The following is a 25480-nucleotide window of genomic DNA, read 5'->3' as shown; positions in this document are numbered from 1 at the left end:
GGTTCCATGCTTTATTGTGTATGCACACCTATCTATGTGTGTTTAGTTTCTAATCCTTACAAAACTATGAAAAATAGGTTTTATTATTCCTATTTTTTTTAATTTTTTTATGTCTTTATTTTATTTTGAGAGACAAAGACAGAGAGTGAGCGGGGGAAGGGCAGGGAGAGAGAGGGAGACACAGAATCTTAAGCAGGCTCCAGGCTCTGAGCTGTCAGCACGAGTCCAACACAGGGCTCACACCCACAGACCGTGAGATCATGGCCTGAGCCAAAGTTGGATGCTTAACTGACTGAGCCACCCCAGCACCCCTATTATTCCTATTTTATAAATAAAAAATAAGAAGCAGAAAGTGGTTAATACTATCAGCAGCGTCATCTTTTATGCATGTTGAACACAGTACCAGTGCTTTTCTATTCATTAGTTCGTTTGGTCCTCCCTAAGCCCCATGCAGCAGGTGCACTGCCTGTTCCCACTGTATAGCTGAGGAACCTGGAGCCTGGAGCAGTTTTACTAGCTAACGTAACGCTAGATACTGTAACAAGCAAATACAAGATCTGTTCTATCTCAGACATGATAGAAGTCTGCCTTGTTGCTTACATAAAGTCTCAAGCAAGGTTACCTGTCAGCAGATGGCTCTCCACAAGCAGAGCACCGGGACCCTGGCTCCTTCCGTCTCATAGCTCTGCCATCCTAAGGTGTGGCCCGCAAAGTTGTAACCCCATGTGTTCATATGGGCAGAAGGGGAAAGAGCATGGAGAGATGCGTGTGAAAGATCTTTTACAGGAGTTGGCCCCGTGGGTGGCATACATGGCTCTCATTCACATCCCACAGCTGCACACGTGGCTGGGAAACGCAATCTAGTCGTGAGCACAGGAGGAAGAGGGAGCAGGTTCAATGAATAACAAACCTGACTCTGCCACATCTGTTACGTAGCTTGGCAAAGTCATACAGTTTGTAAATGTTAGTGAGCACTGGATTACTAGGGCTCTGTGGCCTGGGAAGAGAAGGCTTTGTGATGCCCTTTCAGTGCCTGGGGCTCTCACCACGGGGTAAATCCAGCCTATAGCCAAATCAGCTCTCGGCCCAGCCCAACCTGGCGTGGAGCCAAATGCCCGGCTGCTACTGACTGCTCCCTACTGTGTTGTTCATCCCCGTGTTCACCGGAGTGACGGCGGCCTAACAGGATGATGCGAGAGGTAAATAGAGATGTTAATGTCATCATGAAATGGAATATACGTAAGAACACAATTTAAATGAAAAAACCAATCACATGACTGTCATGACATGAAAACTGGCACAGCTTCTATGTTGCATTGTCTTTTGCATTTGGAGAAAAAGAGTTCTTTCAGGAGGGAAAAATGAGCAATACTTATTAAATTGATATTCTGTTCGTAATTTATCCAGTGTGAATCTCCCTTATATCTTACATATTGTGTCTTATGGATGCCATGATTAAAAAAAAGGACCTTAGTTCTGATACAAAATGGATAAGGTTTCCCTGAGTGTGACAATAATTTCTAACAAATTTAACCGAAGTGTATTTGAGGCCACCACCTTCCCACCCTCCCAGATTTGAACAGTAAAGAACACCACAGCCAGCTAAGTAAGTGAGGTGCTGCATCAGTCTGGACAATTTTGAAGGCTGTGCAATGGCAGAGGAGGACATGGTGAGTTGCTTCTTATGGGAATATTTTGCACTCGCTGCGTATTTAGTGCTGATGCCTCATTGCATCTCTCTTTCAATTTATTACGTTACCGACTTGAGACAAATTTGGATAACTAGCTATTGCCCTTAGTCATTGCTGAGCTTAGCAAATACATAGAAAGTAAACCATAGCCCAAGAGTGTTCACTATTCCCCAGTGTAATTAGAAGCAAAACAAGGTGAAGCTCTGTTACAAATTTTTTTTCTCCCCAAAGAATTGGACTGCAAGGGTAAGGTGATCAAAAGGTCTCGGGTTTTGTCCCAAATGACTTGCTGGATTCCGCAGACACATGAAGGTGCTCCTTTGTCAGGGCAAGAAGAATGACATGTATGTTCTTGAAAATGGAGGAGCTGATGCCTTATACAAAATCTGAGTAAAGTATTACCATTAACCAAAAAATAAAAAGGCAGTCTGTGCATTTCCTTGGGGAGGAAAACAATTACCTATGAATTGAATTCCCTTTGAATTACCACAAATGCCTTGGAGTTGCCTTTAAGTTACCACTAATGTGTGTCAGTTGCTTCTTAAGCATGGGTAAACTTTAAACCCATTCTGCGTAGCGCTAAGGATATAGGTAGCAGTCACTGTCATTTATAAGCACTCTTTGTGAGGCACTCTTCTAAGAGTTACAAAAATGAATTTCATCTTCACAGCAATCTGAGAAGTTAGCAGTACTTACACTTGACAGATGGAGAAACTGGGGCACAGAGAGGCAAAGCAGGTTTTCCAAGGTCACACAGCTAGGAAGTCAGTGGTACCTGTGGGATTTGAGCCCAGGCTATTCCGCTTCTGAGTCCCTGGCCATAATGACTTTCTACACGGTCTCTTTAAAAGGAATGAAGGGTGAAGCTTGAATTCTATGACCAGGGAACTTAAAACAGAGTGAGGGAGAATGGGAAGTGAATGTAAAAAGATGAATAAAATATCAAGCAGTAAGTAGTTATGTATCTCTTTTGGTCCATCATCCATTAACTCTTGGAAGAAGTGGTGGTTTTCCTTTGCAAAGGCCTCTGACTTTATTCTATATAAATAGAATTCCCTCTTCTTTGCTTCTCAGGAGGCAACCTAAACTGGTGGTCACTCCACATCCGCCCAGACAGACCCCTTCCCTCGGTGACTTAATCCTCATCTCTTATTACAAACAAACATATGAGCCCAGCACTGAGCATGCGTTATCTCACTTAATATAAATGTACTGGGTCTCCTCTACCATACTTCCCACAGCTTTTCCTCCCCTACTCTCACTCCTCACCACTAAGCCTCCCAAAACAGGAACCTAGAATAGTCAACCACTCTTTCCTCCACACCCACTCACTTCCTAAACATTTGGACTCTGGATTCTACCGTCACACTCCATTGGAGTTACTTTCTTCTTCAAGGGCAGGGATGACCTCTAATTAAAAATAAAAAAATATGTAACATTTTCTTAGAGTTTATTCCCCTTGAGCTCTGTCCACAGTTAACGCCTTCTGGAAATTCTCCTCCTTCTAGGTTCCTGATATGCCCCACATGCCTTTCTGAACACTTCTTCATGATCTCCTGTGCTCTTTTTCCTCTAATACTTTGAGCATAGATTGAAGGTAGTACATATATAGAGAGATTGTGCTGCTCACCAATTCAGGTGTAAGCACTGTCGAGGAATAGAGACTGTCTTGGAAGCCCAGGAATAGAGAGCTGCATGCTACAGCACTGGCTCATTGGACAGGAACCAGGGCAGGCGATGGACCGAGCCAGGAGTGGAGGACTCTGAATGCCAGGCATGAACTTTTCATACGCATACACCTGGTGTGCAAGCAAATATGGGCAATGACACTAGTATATAGGAATAAAACTTATCTATAGTAAAACAATTGCTTACCTAAGCATCCCCAAACAATAGAGTTATTGTATCCATGCAGTGCAGTTTGAGATGAAGGTATCCCAATAGAATGAAATCTAGTAGCACACAAAAGAGAATCCTTGTCATCTGGAATCCACAGTGATGTCTCATTCACATTCTCCAGGGTACACTATGGATGTAGGCTTAGGTAGCTCTTGCTGCTCTATTCTGACTGCTTACTTTTCAGTATGCCACTTCTTCTCAGCCTTCTCATGCATAGAAGAAAAATAGCTATCTTCCCTCAGTTACCTTATAGAATATCAGAGAGAGGTATTTTAAGGCTCTTTTTCAGCAGATATAATTACAATCAGTATTTGGGGCTATAATACATGTGCTAACTCTTTTTTAAAGAGGATACTAAAAACACAAAATGGCTTTTGGATTGGGATTCCTATCTTCAGACCTTCAAGGCAGAAGACTATTCATTTCTCCCCTGAATTTTTTCTCTGGCTTTACTTCTTGCAACTGTCTATGTGTTGGTATTAAACAGTATAGCCACCTGTTTCTGTGAAAATAAATCAGATGTCCATGCTGTATCTTTGCATTCCCTGCTTTTTATTGATACAGGCAATACTATCCAACAAAGGCAGCATTGATGCTCTCTTCAACGTGGTCCCTCCAACTTCGGCTTTGGGGGCCTGCTTTATTTTCAGCCCCAAGGAAGGCATCATCGAACCAAGTGGAGTACAGGCGATCCAGATATCTTTCAGTTCAGCCATTCTGGGGCACTTTGAAGAAGAGTTCCTGGTCAGTGTCAATGGGTCCCCTGAGCCTGTGAAATTGACCATTAGGTAAGATATATGTTGATGGGAACACATTAAAATAATGGAGTGTTTTAAATTTCCCTGAGTGTTTACCAACTGAACACGTGTAACTTATTGTTGTAATATGGGTACAGATGCTATTTGGGGATCTAGTTTTTCTAGAAGCTATAAATTTATAACATAAAGACTTGAACCAAGTTACGCTCTGTGTTTCAGGATATTTAGGGAAAATAAATCATTACAGTGACACCTGGATAAAATCATCTTCTTGACTAGGCTTTAGCTATTATCACAGTTTCTCTCCACCTTCATCTTTCATTTTTATTTTAAGGAAATTCTTTAAATGCTCTTACCCATGATACTTTGGGGTATTGTAAAAGAATCTACTTACTGCATCAGTCAGCAAAGGCTAGACACTTGCAGCTTTTCTGTCAGAAGTCCTTTAATGGCTTTTCCAGCTGTTGGTAATAATTGCAAGTCATTAATAGCAAAGTTTGTCCTCAGGTTTTAAGAAGAAGTTCTCTCTGACCAACCCATTGGGCAGATCTACAACTTTGGTTCCTGGTGCTTAGAAAGAGCATATCTTCAGAGCACACTGCAGACCCTATCTGGATTTTCATAGCAACAGGTTGTTAATTACCATGGCAGTCTCTTTCATTATGGTTACTGCTTGCAGGACCTCCTTTCCTATGCAGCTGAGATCTCCCTCAGGGTCTGGGGATAACACAGAAAAGAGACAGACACATATGGCCTGAAGGATCCTAAGAAAATTTATCGGTCTCATGATACCTACTGGAAATTCAGAATCTTAAGATCAGCTTAGAGTTATTACCACTTCTTTCAATTCTTCCACCTAAGCATCCCTGTTATGGGGTGAATTATGTTCTCCCGAATTCGTATATATTGAAATCCTGATACCCAGTACTTAAGTATGTGACTGCACTTGGAGATAGGACTTTTAAACAAGTAATTAAGGTAAAATGAGGTCATATGAGTGGGTCCTAATACAATGTGACTGGTGTCCTTATAAGAACAAGCACACAGATAGGAAGAGACCATGTAAAGACATTAAGAGAAGAATGCTAATTACAAGCTGAAGAGGGAGTCCCTCAGAAGAAACCAGCCCTGATAACACATTGAGCTTGGACTTCCAGCATATAGGGCTGTGAAGAAATAAATTTCTGTTGTTTAAGCCACTCTGTGGTACTTCATTAGGGCAGCCCTAGCAAACTAATACAACCTCAAACAAATAGAGTGAATGTATGTGTCTCAAGGGTTCTGTGGCATGGCTGAGACAGACTGCCATCATCAGAAATTTTTTTTGAAGTCTCAAGACCTATCTGAAACATTCAGAAGGAATTTATGTTTTCTTCTATGACACACCTGTGTTTGTGACAATAGAGAAGAAAAAGTCACATTGACTCTTCAAGAAGATGCACCATGCTTACCCTGGCCCATGATTGACATCCTTCAGTGATACACAGAAAATGAGGAGGACAGGAGTACTTTTTTACATCATATGAACTCCAGTTCACCTCCTACTTCAATAATTCACATCTCATTACACACAATGGAGGGGGTGATCTGGAAAAGCAGGAAGGGCAAACTTGCAAAAGCAACCTTTATCTCCCTTTCAGAGACTGTCTGATCCTTGAGAGTCCTCAGTAAGCACCAGCATATCAGCTCTTTAAAGTCCTATTAGAATAGGGTTTTCTGACTTGCTGCCTTCAAGAGGTATCACTCAGAATTATGAGTACCCTCCGCAGTATCTAGCATCATTGATAGTCCTCCATACCAAATGGGGAAGATAAAACCTTAAAGTTCTGCTCTTATAAACATTTAAGATCAAGTCACCCTATTTCAGGGTAAGAGAATATAGGATATTAAAGGACCATGATTTTAGGGAAAGGAAAGTAATGGCCAAGACAGGTTGAATAAGAAAACTCATCTCCATTTCATCTGGCCACTCCCTAATTAAGTACAGGCCAAAAATACTGCATTTACTGATACGCACACACGTGCATGTGCGTGCATGTGCACACACACACATTGCTACTCTATTAGGAATAAATGTATATTTTGGATATTAACTTAATAAACTTTTATTGAGCACCTCCCACATTCAAGGTTGTATACTAGGGACAGTGACTGGTAGATTTGAGTTTTTTAGACATACCTGTTGCCTAAGTCCTACTGTCTTAACCTGTGACTCTGTGAATTATTTTTCCAAATTCAGAATATAATTGCCCATTCTCTAAAATATTCCCTAAACTCACTAAAAAATGTAGCAAAAAAAAAATGACAAGGGAATTAAAAGGCTACACTAAGACAATATCCATTTAACATAAAGGGAGGCAATAATGGAGGAATACAGGAATAAACAAAGGGCAGAAAGACATAAAAAAAATAGTAAAGTGGAAGACATGAATCCTACTTTATCAGTAATTACATTAAGTGTAAATATATTTAACACTTTAATTAAAAGGCAGAGATTGGTAGGATGGATTTTTTAAACCCACAAAACACAATCCAACTATATGCTGTCTATAAGAAACACATTTAATTTAATTTAATTTTTAAAATTTACATCCAAGTTAGTTAACATATAGTGCAACATTGATTTCAGGAGTAGATTCCTTAATGCCCCTTACCCATTTAGCCCATTCCCCCACCCCCACAATCCCTCCAGTAACCCTCTGTTCTCCATATTTAAGAGTCTCATATGTTTTTGTCCCCCTCCCTGTTTTTATATTATTTTTGCTTCCCTTCTCTATGTTCATCTGTTTTGTATCTTAAATTCCACGTATAAGTGAAGTCATATGATATTTGTCTTTCTCTGACTAATTTCGCTAAGCATAATACACTCTAGTTCCATCCACATAGTTGTCAATGGCAAGATTTCATATTGCCAAGTAATACTCCATTGCATATATATACCACATCTTCTTTATCCATTCACCCATCAGTGGACATTTGGGCTCTTTCCATACTTTGGCTATTGTTGGTAGTTCTGCTATAACATTGGGGTGCATGTGTTCCTTCAAAACAGCATACCTATCTATATCCCTTGGATAAATACCTAGTAGTGCAATTGCTGGGTCATAGAGTAGTTCTATTTTTAATTTTTTGAGGAACCTCCCATACTATTTTTCAGTGGCTGTACCAGTTTGCATTCCCACCAACAGTGCCAAAGAGATCCTCTTTCCCCACATCCTCACCAACATCTGTTGTTGCCTGAGTTGTTAACATTAGCCATTCTGATGGGTGTGAGGTGGTATCACACAGTGGTTTTGATTTGTATTTACATTGAGCATTGTTTCATGTGTCTTTTGGCCATCTGGATGTCTTCTTTGGAGAAATGTCTGTTCATGTCTTCAGCCCATTTCTTCACTGGATTATTTTTTTGGGTTTTGAGTTTGATAAGTTCTTTATAGATTTTGGATACTAACTTTTATCTGATATGTCTTTGGCAAATATCTTCTCCCATTTTGTCATTTGCTGATTGTTTCCTTCACTGTGCAGATTTTTATTTTGATGAGGTCCCAATAGTTCATTTTTGCTTTTGTTTCCCTTGCCCCAAAAACATGTAAGAAGTTGCTGTGGCCAACGTCAAAGAGATTCTTGCCTGCTTTCTCCTCGAGAATTTTGATGGCTTCCTGTCTCATATTTAGGTCTTTCATACATTTTGAGTTAATTTTTGTGGATGGTGTAAGAAAGTGGTCCAGGTTCATTTTCTGCATGTCGCTGTCCAGTTTTCCCAGCACCACTTGCTGAAGAGACTGTCTTTATTCCATTGAATATTCGCTCCTGCTTCATCAAAGATGAGTTGGCCATATGTTTGTGGATCCATTTCTGGGTTCTCTATTCTGTTCCATTGATCTGAGTGTCTATTCTTGTGCCAGTACCATACTGTCTTGATTACAGCTTTGTAATACAGCTTGAAGTCTGGGATTGTGATGCCTCCTGCTTTGGTTTTCTTTTTCATGATTGCTTGGGCTATTTGGAGGTCTCTTCTGGTTCCATACAAATTTTAGGATTGTTTGTTCTAGCTCTGTGAAGAATACTGGTGTTATTTTGATAGGGATTGCATTGAATATATAGATTGCTTTGGGCAGTATTGACATTTTAACAATATTTGTTCTTCCTATCCAGGAGCATGGAATATTTTTCCTTTTTTGTGTGTCTTCTTCAATTTCTTTCATAAGCTTTCTATAGTTTTCAGTGTATAGAGGTTTCATCTCTTTGGTTAGATTTATTCCAAGATATTTTATGGGTTTTGGTGCAATTGTAAATGGGATTGATTCCTTGGTTTCTCTTTCTGTTGTTTCATTGTTGGTGTATAAGAATGCAATGGATTTCTGTGCATTGATTTTATATCTTGCCACTTTGCTGAATTCATAGATCAGTTCTAGCAGTTTTTTGGTGGAGTCTTTTGGATTTTACATAGAGAGTGTCATGTCATCTGCGAAGAGTGGAAGTTTGATTTCTCCCTTGCCGATTTCGATGCCTTTTATTTCTTTGTGTTGTCTGATTGCTGAAGCTAAGACTTCCAATACTATGTTGAATAACAGTGGTGAGAGTGGACATCCCTGTATTGTTTCTGAACTTAGGAGAAAGCTCTCAGTTTTTCTCCATTGGGATGGTATTTTTCATATATAACTTTTATGATCTCAAGATATGATCCTTCTATCCCTACTTAAGGGTTTTTATCAAGAAAGGATGCTGTATATTGTCAAATGCTTTCTCTGCAACTATTGAGAGGATCATGTGGTTCTTGTCCTTACTTTTATTGCTGTGATGAATCACATTGATTGAGTTGCAGATATTGAACCAGCCCTGCATTCCAGGTATAAATCCCACTTGGTCATGGTGAAAATTTTTTGATGTATTATTGGGTCTCATTGGCTAATATCTTGTTGAAGATTTTTGCATCCCTGTTCATCAGGGAAATTGGTCTATAGTTCTCCTTTCTAGTGGGGTCTTTGTCTGGTTTTGGAATGAAGGTAGTTCTGGCTTCATAGAAAGAGTTTGGAAGATTTCCTTCCATTTCTACTTTTTGGAATAGCTTCAAGAGAATAGGTGTTAACTCTTCTTTAAATCTTTTTTAGAATTTCCCTGGAAAGCCATCTGGTCCTGGACTCTTGTTTTTTGGGAGATTTTTGATTACTAATTCAATTTCTTTACTGGTTATGGGTATGTTCAAATTTACTATTTCTTCCTGTTTCAGTTTTGGTAGTTTATATGTTTCTAGGAATTTGTCCTTTTCTTCCAGATTGGCCATTTTATTGGCATATAATTGCCTATAATATTTTCTTATACAAGAGACACATTTTAAATCCAAAAATATGAATAAGTTGAAACTAAAATAATGGAAAAAGATACACTATGCAAACAGTAACCAAAAGAAAGCTATACTAATATCACACAAAACAGACGTTAAAACAAAAATTGTTATTTGAGACAAAGAGGGACATTTTATAATAATGAAAGAGTCCAGCCATCAAGGAGATAGAACATTTATAAACATATATGCACCTAAGAGCCAAGCCCCCAAATATGTGAAGCCTAGACTGACAGAACCAAAGGGAGAAGTGGGGTATGGTGGTTGCTTAGGGCTGGGGATGAGGGACAGAGCATGATGCTAAAGCCCATGGGGTTTCTTTTCACAATGATAGAAATGTTCTAGAATTGACTGTGGTGACAGTTGCACGTATCTATGAATATATAAAAGCTATTGATTTGTACACTTTAAGTGGGTTAATTATATGGCATTTGAGTTATATTTCAAAGAAGCTGTGATTGTTAATTCCAGGAACCTATAATAGTGGATGATGGTCAATCCTTCATTACCTGGGTGAATTTTTTAAATCTCTGATATCTTTTCCTAAAGATCCCAAACTAGTAGTACACATCACTAGCAGTACCTGAATAGGTTAGAGTGCACTGTAGTTTTCCACTGTGAATAATAGGCTTTAGGGATCTCCCAGGAACCTACTCATAAGCAAACTTGGACTAGTTAATACTTTAGCTGCTCTGTGGAGGATCTCTCATTTTATCCTTTGGACATTACATTCACCCAAACTCCCATACCAGTCTTTTATTTTGGATGTTATTCCTGGTTTTTTTATTTCAAAGGGAAGGAAAATCTGATTGGGGAAAGAAGGTTTGTGTATATCTAAAACCAAATCACAAATTTCTGAAAGAAATATTATTTTTTAAGTTTTTTATTTGGGTATAATTGACACACAATGTTAACATTAGTTTCAAATGCACAACATAGTTCAGAAATATCCTTATCTAAATCACATTTGTCCAAAAGTGTTCTTGCACTTCAAACCATGAATAATAGTTTTTGAAAACCTGGAAAATATCTGTTATCACAAATATATATCTAATGTATAATTATATTTCCAACCCCACACATTAATACTGACTTTCCTTATGACTTTTCCAGAAATAATTTCTCAGACCTATGGCCTAAGAAATCTCTCTAAGGTTAATGTTGTAGATTATGGACTTTTGTTTCTTACTATTTTATTGTCAGTTACTCTTCTTTCCTCAATACCACATAATTTTGGCCAGTCTCCCTTGAAAGGTTAGAACATTATCATACTTCTGCTGTTTTTATTTACTCCTCTAACTACATGACCCAGTACCTTAAGTGGTTGCATAAACAACACTATAAAGGTAATGTGATTTTAAAAAGATTACCCATGAGTAGTTTCGTTGCCTGCAATTTTTGCATGTATAATTTCATAAAGTGTTAACCATAACATAGATATATTTTGTATTCAACTTGTTTCACCTAATATCGTAATAATTCAATCTTCCTATCTACTGTCTTTAAAATTACAATTGACCCTGAATAACACAGGCTTGAACTGCACATGTCCCCTTACATGTGAGTATTTTTTGATAAATACAGTACAGTAAAACTTGTACTTTTTTCTTCCTTCTGATTTTATTAAAAATATTTATTTATTTTTGAGAATGAGAGGAAAGGGGGCGAGAGAGAGAGAAAAAACACAAGCAGGGGAGGGACAGAAAGAGAGAGAGACAGACAGACACAGAATCTGAAGCAGGCTCCAGGCTCTGAGCTGTCAGCACAGAGCCCAACACGGGGCTCAAACTCAAAAACTGTAAGATCATGACCTGAGTCAAAGTCAGGCACTTAACCGACTAAGCTACCCAGGTGCCCTTCTTACTTCCGATTTTCTTAATAACATTTTCCTTTTACTTTATTATAGGAATACAATATGTAATACATATAGAAATATGTTTTAATTGTCTCTCTATGTTATCAGTAAGGCTTCTGGTCAACAATAGGCCAATAGTAGTTAAGTTTGGGAGAGTTAAGAGATACAAATGGATTTTCAACTTCACAGGGGGTCGGCACCCTAACCTCTGCATTGTTCAAGGGTCAACAGTATAACTTTAACAGACCACTGCACTGATGGAGGGTACAAACTTGCAGAAACTATTCAAACATTCAGAATATCTTCTAGAATGAATACAGCCATGTCCAATTCCAGGTGGTATTTGGCCACAGTTCCCTTAGTTATATGTGCCTCTGAACAGATGTGATTTAATTCTGGTTCTTTCTACTTCTGCACCTATTAAAGAACTGCTTTGTACAATTTTATGAGCTTCTTTCTAACTTTCTTTAGCCTTTGTGCATTTCCATCCCTTTGATCTCTTTGTTACTTGGCCTCATAAAACTTCTTTTACAAGTCCAAGTATCTGTCCTATAAGTTATTTTGACCTCGTTCTCAACTGGATCCAAATTCTTTGCTAAGTACCAGCCACTCTTTTGAAACTACTTTGGATCATTAGCATGAAATAGCATAAATGGTCTTGAGAAAGGCTTTTAGGATTGAAGTTTCCTTTTAGAACTGAGTCTTTGCTGTGATAGCTCCTCGCAGACTTGACACAGGCTCTGACCACATTATGTCAGACATACAGCAGCCTCAAGTACCGCTAGGGCACCAATGCACTCCTCATGGCATGACACACCCGCTTCACCAACATCGAGCCAGGTGAGTTAGGGTGTTCATCTTTAAAATGTTTTCTGGCATCTGTGTGTCTATAATGTTTAAAAGCTTGGCACATAGATGGGGATTATCTCAGTTCTTACCTAGAGATTTTAGGGACATGGATTATGGTGAAAATCAAGAAAACAAATATGTATTTATTAGTCTTCTATTGCTGCTACATTAAACTTTGTAGCTTAAAACAATACAAATTTATTATTTTACAGCTCTATACTTTTGAAGTCCAACATAGGTCTTATTGGGCTAAAATCGAGATCTTGGCCAGGCTGTGTTGCTTCCTGGAGGCTCTAGGAAACAATCAATTTCCTAGACTTTTCTAGCTTCTTGAGGCCGCCCACAGTCTTTTATTCAGGGTGCCCCTCTTTCTTCAAAGCCAGCAGCAGCTGGTTAAGTCCTGCTCACACTGCATCACTCCAACCTCCTCTTCTGCATCTTTTTGTATTTTTAAAGACGCTTATGATTACCTTGGGCCCACCAGGATAACCTAGGAAAATCTCCCTATTTTAAGATCCATTAATTATGAACCTTAATTTCTTCTGCAACATTAATTCCCCTTTATCATATAATATAACATATTCACACCTTCTGAGGGGTAGCACATAGACAGAGTTGGGAACCATTATGCTATTTACTGCAGCTGAAGTCAACTGGAAACTGTAGAATCTCTCAACTATTAAGCTAGTGAATCACTCTAAGATCCTGAGGCCTTGCACTGAGAGAGAAAAGGACCATTTATAGCAAAGAGTCCTTAAAGGTCACCTATTCCAGATTCCAGTCTTTTCTTTTATAAGAAAAGAAAAGAAACTAATGGCTATGGAGGTAAAGTGACTGGCCAAGATCATAACGAGTTGTGGTGGGAATTGGAAAAACGGTTTTATAAAAACGTAGGACCAGGAATATTGGTACGATTGATAGTTTTTAATGCTTATTATATGACCAGCCCTATAATTTTTGTTTCTTGCCTGGAAATAACTTGTCATATGTACCTTGTCCACATTAATACTCTGTGTCATTGGTTTGGTGATGTGTCTGCTGTGCTTCATTCATTGGTAGGAATTTGGTGATAAGTTAACAGCAGCATCATTTGCTAAAACCCAATGGTTTGAGTCTTGACAAAGAACCCTAAGAACCACTGCGATAAGACCATCAGCTTGTAGTTTCTTTAAGTGCTAGATTGTGTACTTTCCTCAATGCCAGTTTATGGCTTTAATATTTCCTGGTTGTTACTCTGAGTTCACTGGATTCTCAATCCACTCCCCCCAATTTGTATTCCTACTTCCAGAGGCTGTGTCATTGGACCTACCTTCCACTTTAATGTTCCTGCCCTGCACTTTGGCGATGTTTCCTTTGGTGAGTAATTTTTCCATTTTAAGTTAGAAATTGAGTGGAATTGCCTCTATCTCTACATGGAAGGAGGAAAGTTTACAAAGAACCTTTCTTACCGATTTTTTACAGGTAATGGCTAGGAGAGTCAAGAATTGTTCTCTTCTTCCTCTGCAGCAGCGACATTTCAGTGCCATTTCCTAGTTTATATGTAAAGGTTATAAGTGTGTCCTGGGCACAAATAGCTGTCAGACCACGGTTGTCACTGCTCTTTCAGCACTGGAACACCAGAAAGCCTTAACTTGACATTTTTATTGGAATGTTCAGAACACTCTATTTTATATACAGATTCTGATTTGGCAGTGTGTCTGTGCAGCCTTTTCACAGAGATGCTCTCAAGTTTCAAGTGAACTTAGTCGTGGTTCGACTCAAGTCTCCTATCACTCCAAGCTGAATTCTTCTGTATTTCTGTGTTGTCTTCTTGCTCAGTTACTTCCCCTGAGTCATTTCTTCCTGTCTCCACCTTTCCAAATAATAACAATGATAACAGCAGTGGTGGCATTAGCAATAAAAGTTTCCATTTATTGGTTCTTTCTCATATTCCAATCTCTACTAAGTGAATCACATTCATTACTACACTTAACCCTTTAAATCCTTTGAGGAGATACTGTTTTAAGATTCCCACTTTGGAGCTGGAAAAGCTGAGTGTTCAGACAGGTAAATAACTTCCCGTGATCGTACAGCAGTGGCAGAATGCGTATTTCACCTGAGCTCTCTAAATCATGTGCTGTCAACACGGATGATGTTGCCCCACAGAGGCAAAAATTGTTTGGAATTCAAAAAAAGAGTGTAGATCTAACCCACATTTGTGGTCCTTCAAAGTTCTACCCTACCCAATAGAATCTTATTCCTTAGTATTTAATTTTTCTCATTAGAGGGAAATTTATCTAATTTAAATTACATTTAATTAATTGATTTCATTGAAAATTAATTCATCACAGTGGTTCTTTTTAAGAGGTGATAATAATTTAGCAAAGACTACAAAACACTAGTCTGACTCCATAGTCCATAATTCTTTCCATTTTTCTCTGTTGCCTCCAATTTTGAGTTTCAGTTCTTTTGCTTCAAGTATGGCCATCTACTTGGGGAAATTTTTTTCTCTACAAAATATATCCTTTCTTGAGGCACCTGAGTGGCTCAGTCAGTTAAGCATCTGACTTCGGCTCAGGTCATGATCTCATGGTCTGTGAGTTTGAGTCCTGCATCAGACTCTGTGCTGAAGGCTCAGAGCCTAGAGCCTGCAGCGGATTCTGTGTCTTCTTCTCTCCCTGCCCCTCTCCTGCTCATGCTCTGTCTCTCTCTTGCTCAAAAATAAACATTACAAAAATTTTTTTCAATATCCTTTCTTTGCAGAAAGCTGATTAATAATGTTTTTATTCATTGCTTTAGCATTTAACATTACCTAACATATAGGAAAATCTATGTAAATGGAGTCAAATGTCTATTTCTTACCATAGAATATGAAAATGGCTTGAGAAATTTTTACAAATTTGTAGGGCATGTTTGAGTGATAGAGTTTTTGAAGGGAAGTAAAAGTGGCCTATAACTTGAAAATTGTCTGTAGGCCAACTGAGGGAGGCATCCTCTCTCAAGGGAAACTGTGACTGATGTGCAATGAGAGGTGACTTACCCAAAGACCTATGCAGTTACTCTCTAAACAGCTCAACTGAGTCCACAGAGAGGTCTGAGCAACTGATGCATGACAGCAGCCTACCTTTCCACAGGCATTTAAATATGAACTCCAACACAGAACATTTGGAAGATGTGCCCTATATCATATTGCCCAGGAGAGAGAAAAAAATTATCCAAATAAAAACCTCAAATCAGTCACTTGAAGAAATATCATACTGATTCATTATCTTGAAGCCGCCCTATTGTTCACCTCTGAAAGATTAAATACTATACCAACAATAAGCCAATTTTTGAGCCCCAAGAATATCTGGAACACTTTTATCTAGAATCGAAACATTTAAAAGCATCAAGGCCTCTAATAGTACATTTCAGTGAAATACAGCAAACAGGAGGTATATATATACCCCCTAGAAACCAATGATTTATTCAAAATTCTGTGTTTGATATTGGCAAGCTCTGGATAATACAGTAGGTAAAACCCTTTATGCATTCTCCAAAGCTAGGTAGATTTTATTTTTCCCATTAACATCTTCCGTTTGGCCCTCTCTTATCCCTAAGTATATAGGAAAAGCCATTATTGTGTAATTTATTCATTGTTTCCTTGAGCTATAGAGATAATAATCAACAGCTGTTTCTCGTAGTTGGTCCAGCTAGAAGTTTTAATAACTAGCTTAGATGGAAATTATAAAAATGTTTATTTTTCTTTTGTTGTATAATATCTTACTGAACCATTTGGCAATAAAGCAGCTAGATAAGAGGTGGGAAGACACCACAGAGCCATGACCTAAGATTCCCCAGGAAAATTTATCCCATTTAAGTCCACCTTCAAAATTCAGGTTGCATTTCTTCATTTCTTTTAGTTTGGATATGGATTCCTTAATCTTCTCTGTAGAATGGCAGAAATATTAATGAAAAACATACCTTTTTGCTTGCCAACAGGAAATCTAGGGCTATTTCATTTTCAAAACCACTTGGCTTAGTTAATTCAGGCTACTTTGCTGTGCTTTGGGATTCTGCAAGTGTATCAGCCAAAGTTAGGAATCATTTCATGATAGTTTCAGAATTATTTTATGATAATATTTTTAAATCCTAACATTGGAACTAGAGTTCTTTCAGGACTCCTAACCAAAGTGTCATTATTTACTTCCCCAGGAAGATTCATCTCCTGTCACAAAGAAATATAGTACATTGAAGAGTTATTTATTGGAAACTTGCTAATTGTTACCTCACATATGCAAATAGGGCTTTGATGAGGCAGACAAAAGTAAGCATGTGATTGGCTCAGGAATGAAAGACCAATGGGGGTGCATAGAGTTCAAAATGCCAGAGAAATTAACTGTTACAAGAACAAGCCAGGGATTAGAGGAGTTTTCTTACTTATTTCAGAGTGACAGACATTGTATGGAGTTAAGCAAGGTTTGCAGAGACTTGTAGCTCTGAGGAGTGCATTGAGCCAACTAAAGTTGGTGATATTGTCCCCATCTTGGCAGGAAGGCTCATTCCTGAAGAGGTGTCTGATACAGGTTAGTGTTCGAGACCTGGCCTTTATTTGCTTAGAGATCCAGATCTAGATTAGGTATCCGGGCCTGTTGGGATTGATGGTGTCAGGTTATTATAAACACCCTAACGTAGATGACAGGTAACAGTACTGTTGTTTGGTATCTAAGATGTTTAAAGTATGGCTATAAATATTTTGATGGTAGGATTGGATGTTGGATGACATATCTAATAAATTAAGTTGACTGAAAAAATAGTGATAGCATGAAAGAGTCAGATTATAGAATTTAGGTGGTGATTATCTCTGAAAGAACAGTGAAACTTTGATAAATCCTTAGATTTGTCAAAGAATACAATGGACCAAGTAACAATTGATATGCCAGATTATAGACCAAAAGGGGCAGAGTGTAAGTATCTGCAAACTCACTGTTTCTCAGGAGGTACAGGCATGTGTCGAATGAGAATAGGGAGTTGGGAGGCTTCAGGTACTCAGTGGACCTGAGCACTGGATAATTTGTCCAGAGAAGTTAGGGTTTACGGGCTATAATCATAAAAAAAAATTATGATAGTTGTCTTCATGGCCCAGGTATGAACAGGCAGTATTTCACTCAAGAAGAAATATTTAAATTGACTTTAGGATATTGTAAAGTGGGGAGCCAGGGACAATTAGTTGTAATTGTCCCTTATGATCTTTTTTTTAAGTTTATTTTTACTTATTTTGAGAGAGAGAGAGCGAGCACAGGAAGGCCAGAGAGAAAGGGAGACAGAATCTCAATCAGGATCCTCACTGTCAGCTCAGAGCCTGATGCAGGACTCGATCTCATGAATCATGAGATCATGACCTGAGCAAAAGTCGAGGTGAGTGCTTAACTGACTGAGCCACTAAGATGCCCCTGTCCCTTATAATCTTAATTACAATGATTATAGACAGATCTCAAAAAGATTAGCAGAAGAGATGATTGAAAGCATGAGGGAAGCCTAAACCCAGTAGTATTAGGATTTGGTGCAAGCAGAAAGCTAGGAGTAACGCTTGTATTGTTAATGACCCTTCAGTCTTTAACAAAATAATATCTCTTTCTTTAGGCTTTTTAATAAGCAATATGGGGTTTATAGGTCATTGTACAAGGAATTGTTCTAGCTAGGAGGTTATAACTGGCTTTATTCTCAGAAAACCTTCTAGCTTCAGGGAAATAGTCTGAGCAGTGGTTTTGAAGGACCCATCTGAACCTTTATACAAACCATTTCCATGCCATTTCTAGGACACCCTATACATTAGAAGAGTACTGATCCCATAAATGGTCAAGTAAAAATAAACAAGGGTGGGGGATCTACAGTTTTAAAAGTCTTTGCTGGGAAAGTTCTGGAAAGCTGAATGCAGCAATGCATGATTGTTAGACAGACTTTCTAGCACCTCCTCTGGAATTTCCAAGGAAGTCCTTCAGGTACATTTAAGCAGGCAATTCTTTTTCCATGACAGATCTCTTCCAAGTAGATTGGCAGGTGGTATCACAAAGGAGACATAAACCTGTCTCCTCCAACAGTCCTAATGTGTAGACAAAGGCCCCGAAATGGGGAGAGGAGTAGATCAGTCCAAAATAGCCCCTGCAGTAATGTAGGAACTACTCCAGAGACCAGCTGTGTTTTATTGCAGTAGGGCTCGAGGTAGAAAGAGCAGTGTGCGCATCCCATGGAAATATGCATATTCATTCTCCTCTTGTGGTAAAAGTGGTAGCAGATTGAGTGGCCACCGAGGAAATCCAGAGCTCAGTTTATTGCTTCCCAGGCAAGGAGGATCCACATCTCTTAGAAAAAGGCCAGGAGGCTAGCCCGACTGAACGTACGAAGGCTAGATTTAACGTGAAAAAGTAGCTTTGACTAAGGGAGGTAAAAGCCGGTGTGTTAGTCTCTGGCTGGTTTAAAAGCAGGTTGTAAAGTCTCTCTCAGGAGATGCTATTATTTGATTTTGTGTCATCGACCCTGAGAGCACGGGCCGCAGGCAGGTCCAGGAGGGGTCGCGTAATATCTTGGCAGGCTCTGGGCCGCACCGCAGGGAAAACCACACGGCCTTCTCCTTTCACACGTTGGCAGATGAAAAGAGTAAACATTCATTTTTTTAATCTGTATTTTATGTAAAAATTAAATGCAAAATTCTGGAGAATTATTCACCAAACAGATAATAGAGGCTGCCTCTTGAGAGGACCTGGATGAATATCAGGGATTTGTTTTATGTCTATAGTTGCTACATAGTAAGTGTATAAGAGTATTCGCTGACTGATGGACTGATGGACTGAATGAATGAATGAATGAATGAAATGCATTTATTGATTGTAAAATGGAGGACAACATCAGGGAGAGGTGGAGTTAAGCAAGTGGTGATGAATTGCACAGACAGTTCATTTAATGCTAGGAATTTTGAAGTTTCAAGGGAGGCTATACTGGGGCTTTTATATCTCACCTCACATTTTGCTTTCCAGGTTTCCCTCGTACCTTGATATGTTCCCTCAATAATACCTCCCTGGTCCCCATGACCTTCAAACTGCGTGTCCCTGGAGATGGCGATGGCCATAAAAGCGCTTCATGTTGCGAGCAGTATTCAGACAACAAAAGGCCATTTTGGAACAAGGATGAAAGACCCATAATGAAACCAAAAGAATTCACCATCACTCCCAGCAGTGGCACCATTCGCTCCCAAGGATTTGCTGCTATCAGGGTAAAGTGCACAACCGCCCAGCACATACAGCCACGCTCTCAAACGGTTACTAGGATCGCAGCTAGGGTTTGCTTTATACGTCCACTGTCAGTGGGAGGGGGTGCCTCTGATTCACATGGAAAGGTGGGCCTATCAGGAAATAAACCACGAGGGCAAAAGAAACCAGATACAAATATATTGGGCACAAGGACTGACACTGCTCCCGTGAATTTCCACCAATCCAGAGGCATCGCCTTCACCAGAACCGTGGATTCTCGTGATTTCGAGTGAAACCACTGCTCCATGTAGATACCACACTCATCGTTATAGACATAGAAAGATTTAAGAACTCACCGATAATTAGGTGCTCCGTTCCTTCAGAATCTAATTGAAGAATAAATGTCCAGAGTTGTGCCACAGATGATACCCAGTTTATTCAGATTTGCAGTACAAATCTGGGCTTCATGGTGAATGCAGATGTGATATCCCTAACAGTGCTTTATATTTAGACCCACAGTGTGATGCTCTGGGCACAGCCTACAGATCCACCCGCAGAATCCCTTCACAGCTCACTGGGAAAGGTTTTCCTGTCTTCCTTCACCTACTTTTGCTTCTCCACATAGTGAGGTCTAGCATTACTGAAGGCTGCTAAGTTGAAATGATTTTATCTTTTCTGGGAAAGAAAAAAGAAAAGACTTCCATAGCTAAGGTCCGTAGTTTTCTCTTTAGTTATTACCTTCAAATATTTAATTCAGCTATGGTTTTAGGCCCCGCATTTGTTTTAAATGTTTAATAATATCTCGCCATGGAGCTGCTCATCCTAAATCTTTTCTGGGAGTCTTTGGCTCTCCCCAGGGCATCTCCATGGGCCCAATGAGGTTTATATCATATATCACTGTAACTTCTCAGGTTTGCAGTCTTAGTCTGGTTGGGCTATTACAGATTCTTGAGGGACACCTGGGTGGTTCCATGGGTTAAGTGTCCAACTCTTGATCTTTGTTTAGGTCTTGAGCTCAAGGCCGTTGAGTTCAAGCTCCACATTGGGCTCTGTGCTGGGTGTGGAATCTAATTTAAAAAAAAAGCTTTAAAAAAAACCCAAATACTTGAGACTGGATGGTTTATAAACAGAAATTTATTCCTCCCAGTTTGGAAGCTGAAAGTCTAAGATCAGGGTGCCAGATGGCAGGGTTCTGGTGAGGGGCAGACTGCTGACTTGTATCTTCACATGCGTGCAAGGAGGAGCTGGGGGGGGGTCTTTTTCATTAGGGAACGAATCCTGATTCTGAGGGCTCCACCCTCCTGACCTAATCACCCCAGCGGCCCCCCTCCTAATTACCACCACACTGGGGGTTAGGATTTCCACATATGAATTTGGGGGTGGGGCACAACCATTCAGATCATAGCAGTTGCTAACTGTGACTTTCCTGGGAAGAAGTGGTGTTGCAAAGAATTTATTTTTTACTTCGTGCTCAGCCTACACATCACCTACCTTTCCTTTTTTGCCTCTCACACATCGTACAGGAAGGTTTCAGAAGACATAGCACCTGCCTAGCTGCCTTCTGTGAGAGCCACTTTCTCTGCCTTCTAACCAGCGCTCAGAGACAGGGACAGGGGTCAGAGTCACCCCAGGAACCTCTGCACGCTGGGTCAGCTGCTTCTCTCCAGATCTGACAAATTTTCCTTCCAAATCAACAGCTCCACCTTTATTTTCCCTTTAGATTTGGAAAAGCTTTCTCCAGGCTTCAATTTTCGTTCCTGAACTGCATCAACCAGGTCTATGTGGACTCAAATTTGCATCCAGCGATTCCCTTTGCAACCAAAAAAAGTTGTTTAATTAGTCCTTCATACATAATGGATGTATGGAAAGCTTTAACCGGTGCCAGAAGCTGTTCTCTAGACTTACAAGTATCTCTTCCACTACAAATCATTTTTAAGCAATTAAAAATTGTGACAGGACCTCAACAGCTAAATGCAAAATTTCACAATAATAAATAAAAACCAGAGGGTAAAATATACTGGGCACGTATTGTCCTTGCATAGACCTTTCTTTGCAGCTTCCTGTTTTTCTTCTCTAATAATGAATACGGTGGACAGTGGGGAGACAAGATTTTGATTTTTTTAAAAGACTACCTCATTGATTTCTAAGGCTGTTTTCTGGAACTGACATGGTTTTATGTTCATTTATTTTGCTGTAAGAGAAACTTAGCCGTCGTGTTTTATTGGTGTGCTGAATTTTCATAATTTCTACAGCCTGGAGGCATAGAGAACAATTTAAATGGAGTAATGAAAGTTTGTTTGATATGGTTCATCCTTCAGGGTCATTTTTTCCCCTTATGCGGGTATATGACTTCTTTGATACAGTCTTCTCAGAAGTGAGCAAACCTATTGTACTAAAAGCCATTTGGTTTCTAACCTCGCCTTTGAAAAAACTCAGCATGCCCTGACCCCAAAATGTATCTTGTTCCACTAAAAATGTAAACCGCCAAACACCGCATAAAAAAAGGACTCAGAAGGGGCCCTCATCAGGGCCATCCTCCCCTGACTCCTTTCTCCCCTGCACAGAGGGAGGCCCGGCCCTGTGGAAGAACAGCTTTTCACCTTTGTCTTTCCAGGTGACCTTATGCTCCAACACTGTGCAGAAATATGAGCTGGCCCTGGTGGTGGACGTGGAGGGCATCGGGGAAGAAGTGCTGGCGCTCCTAATCACGGCGAGGTATGGCACTGCCCTGCTTCCTCTGCTCCTGCGGCTCCCCTGAGCCGCCAGCAGTGGGCCGCCTGCCCCGGAGGCAGCGGGGCCTGCAACCAGTTCTCTCTGCTCTTGTTCTGCTTTGCTGGGAAGGGTATCTGATACTGAATCTCATATTCAAATGACAAAGCTTTAAAACAGCAAATGCACCTTTGGTGGAGATGAGAGAAGAGATTGTGTGTGTGTGTGTGTGTGTGTGTTGTCGTGTTAAGAATAATAGTGCTCTCTAATGGTCTGACTTTCCAAGTATATAACTAAAAAGGTTTTACCAGGAAAAGGTGAACAGTTGCCGTTTTTCTTTAAAAATTTTTAATGTTTTTTTTTTTTTGAGAGAGAGAGAGAGAGAGGCAGAGCGTGAACAGGGGAGGAGCAGAGAGAGGGAAACACAGAATCAGAAGCAGGCTCCAGGCTCTGAGCTGTCAGCACAGAGCCTGATGTGGGGCTTGAACCCATGAACCTTGAGATTCATGACCTGAGCAAAATTTGAACACTTATCAGTTCACCCAATCAGGCACCCACTTGCTGTTTTTTTAATTTTTATCTTTAAATGCAGTAGTCCAGGGTTATGCCCAGCAAGAGCCTGCAGGCCTGCGGTGGGAGGTCCATTTAGCGGGACAGTCTCGCTTCAGGACACCTAGTATGACTTCAATTGAGGCTGCAAGCAGGCCTCCCAAATGAGGCTCTCTAACAACATAAACTCCTCGGACCCGTCCTCACCTTCTCTCTATTTAATAGAGGCAGCGGTGGACTCCTGGGTCAGGTTAAGATCCTGGCTCTGCTATTCGTGGATTGTGTCTCCATGACCAAGTTGGGGTCTTCCTGAGAGTGGAGTGTGATACTGGTGATGACAGGGATTCTGAGCAAATAAATAAAATCATGGGCCACACTCTTACCAAAGCAAACAGGTGTCCAGATCTGTGGCTTTAGAGGGCGTGTATGAAAATGCCATCCAAATGAAATCGAGAAAATTACTTAATAAACCCCGATAACATATCCATCCCGAGAGTTTAGGCCTCATGAATTTGGGAAGATGTATCAGCAAGACTTGAAGTTCAAGGCCTTACCATGGTCTCCTTAGTCCTTCCAAAGACCTAACTAACTGTTTTGTTTAAAAACAGCAAAAGCTCTTTCATCTGGCCCTTTCTATACCCAAGTTTTCCCTTTTTGTCTAGCCTTGCCTTTCTTTTCTGGGTGAGTTGATTCTGATACTTTCTCCCTTTCAGCCCCCTGTCCCTGCAGCTGTCAGTGGGAAACCCTGAGTAAGAAAAACAATAACAGTGTCCTAAGAGGCTATGAGTTTCCTCCCAAGTGTGCTCTGTGACCCCAGTCAGGTACCGTAAGTCCTGTCAGCCACAGTGTTTCAGATAGTGGAGGTCAGCTTTGTGAAAGTCCTCGGGTCAACTGACAGCTGCCGTTCTAGCTAAGAATGAACATTCATCCCAGCTGAACCTCAGACTTTGGGTTAACAAGTCTCCCTTTCATGTCATTATTTTTGGTGTAATTGGTAGGAACTGCTTGAAGACCCTCAACAAAAGAATCGCTTGCAGTACTTGCAGAGAGGCAGCAGTGACAGCCGGCTGTGCCCTCTCCCACAGCCTAATCATCTCGTGTTGAGCTCTGGTTTAGTGCAACAGGCACTGTGCTGTGCTCTTCATTCACATTAGCTCCCGTATTTCCCACAGCACTCTGAGTTAATTATGCTAATGTCCATCCCTAGGATTACCTTCATTTTACCTGTGAGCAAAATGCTACTTCTGGAGGGAAGGCAACTTGCTCAAGGTTGTATTTGTTAAGGTCACTCTTTGAGCCTGGCTCTGATACAGACGCCAGGGCTCCTCACCAATACACCGTCACTGTATTGTGACAGTGCAGCGAGACGGGGCAGACTCTGAAATGCAGACACAAAATGAAACCCAAGTAACCTCATGACAGACCATCTGCACACACAGGGCTTCAACTCCTCCTCCCCTGCACCCCACCCTCCTTCCCCTCTCCCCATACCCACCTTCGCACTGAGCACCACTGTCACAGTGCCACTTCTGGGTGGATCAGCTGCCTGAGCCTCCTGATCTGAGACGGCTGTTCTGCATAGGAATTAGAATTATTACCATAATTTAGATGATGCCAACTGTAGCTGGTCCTCAGGGGACTCCGACTGGTCCAGCGTGTCACAGCTAGTTAGGACCCCATGCTGGTAGCGTTGGCCCTGTTTGCCTTGGAAACAGATCCACTACCCTGCGGAACTTACACTGTGGGGGTCCCTTGGCAAAAGCAGACCAAATGTGAAAAACAATGGAAATGTTAGTCATTACCCATGAAGACCGCTGTTTTAAGGAATCTTGCTTCTAGCCCTTTTTGATTAAACAGTGGTGACTGGGGGCTCAGGGATAGGAATGACAGGAGAAAAGATTTTAAAATGATTAATGTAGTTATTAGAGAAAAACTATGTGACAGTGACAAATGTGTTTTAACTTGGGACTCTGCATTCTCATGTAAATAAGCTCTCTATACATTTGAATTCTTTAATGGGCTTTTTCCTTTGAGCAGGTGTATTGTACCTACCCTCCACGTGGTGAACGCAGAGGTGGACTTTGGGCACTGCTTCCTTAAGTACCCCTATGAGAAAACAGTCCAGCTTGTCAATAATGATGACCTTCCAGGATGCTATGAGGTCCTGCCCCAGGTGACGTACTTTATCCTCTGTCAGTGTTGATTTTTCTTCAGTTGGAAACCCTTGATGAGAAAGAGAAATCCATCTGAAGAGCCATATTCCTGAACACATGACCTTCTGTAATTCTGATTTTGAACCCTGGGATAATCTGGGCATGAGGTCATAAAGCCACAGCTGGATTGCCACCTGCATGAGTGAGCAGCTGCAGGTGTAAACAGTTCTTAATTTCCCAGGGAAATTGCCTTTGATAAAGAAAGGCCAGGATCAATTAAGCCAACATGCAGGAGTTACACCTACAAATAACTGCCTATGAATTAATTATTCATGGCAAATGAGGCAGAGCTAGGGGTTTTCATTTATGGCTATGGCTGTGATTTTAACAGTATCACTAAGATACAGTAGTGCAGTATTTATAAATGGACTTGTTGAACAAGAAGGCTAGAGATACTACAAAAGAAAA

At 40.3% G+C, this 25480-nt stretch overlaps 1 protein-coding gene and 1 long non-coding RNA gene across 3 annotated transcripts in view; one reads left to right on the top strand and one right to left on the bottom strand.

The window, feature by feature from the left end:
- The window catches only part of HYDIN (HYDIN axonemal central pair apparatus protein), a 417349-nt gene that overhangs the window by 194946 nt on the left and 196923 nt on the right, over positions 1–25480 (top strand). Inside the window, exons 13-17 of the mRNA XM_029925166.1 lie at positions 4155–4378; positions 13685–13752; positions 19389–19624; positions 22216–22316; positions 24897–25032. Of these exons, the coding sequence (XP_029781026.1) occupies positions 4155–4378; positions 13685–13752; positions 19389–19624; positions 22216–22316; positions 24897–25032 (765 nt within the window). The remainder of the gene's footprint in view (positions 1–4154; positions 4379–13684; positions 13753–19388; positions 19625–22215; positions 22317–24896; positions 25033–25480) is intronic.
- On the bottom strand, positions 4122–16571 carry LOC115280337. 2 transcript variants are annotated; one of them, XR_003903742.1, is made up of 4 exons: positions 16339–16571; positions 4992–5065; positions 4743–4809; positions 4122–4359 (listed from the first exon to the last, which is right to left on the bottom strand). It is a non-coding gene; the product is annotated as an uncharacterized LOC115280337 (long non-coding RNA). The 2 variants fall into 2 exon arrangements; XR_003903741.1 differs by lacking the exon at positions 4992–5065.

This window comes from Suricata suricatta, chromosome 16, assembly GCF_006229205.1.
Source record: "Suricata suricatta isolate VVHF042 chromosome 16, meerkat_22Aug2017_6uvM2_HiC, whole genome shotgun sequence".
In the NCBI taxonomy this organism is placed as follows: Eukaryota; Metazoa; Chordata; class Mammalia; order Carnivora; family Herpestidae; genus Suricata; species Suricata suricatta.
Note: the sequence above shows the minus strand (reverse complement) of the source record. Positions and strands in the feature narration are given on the sequence as shown.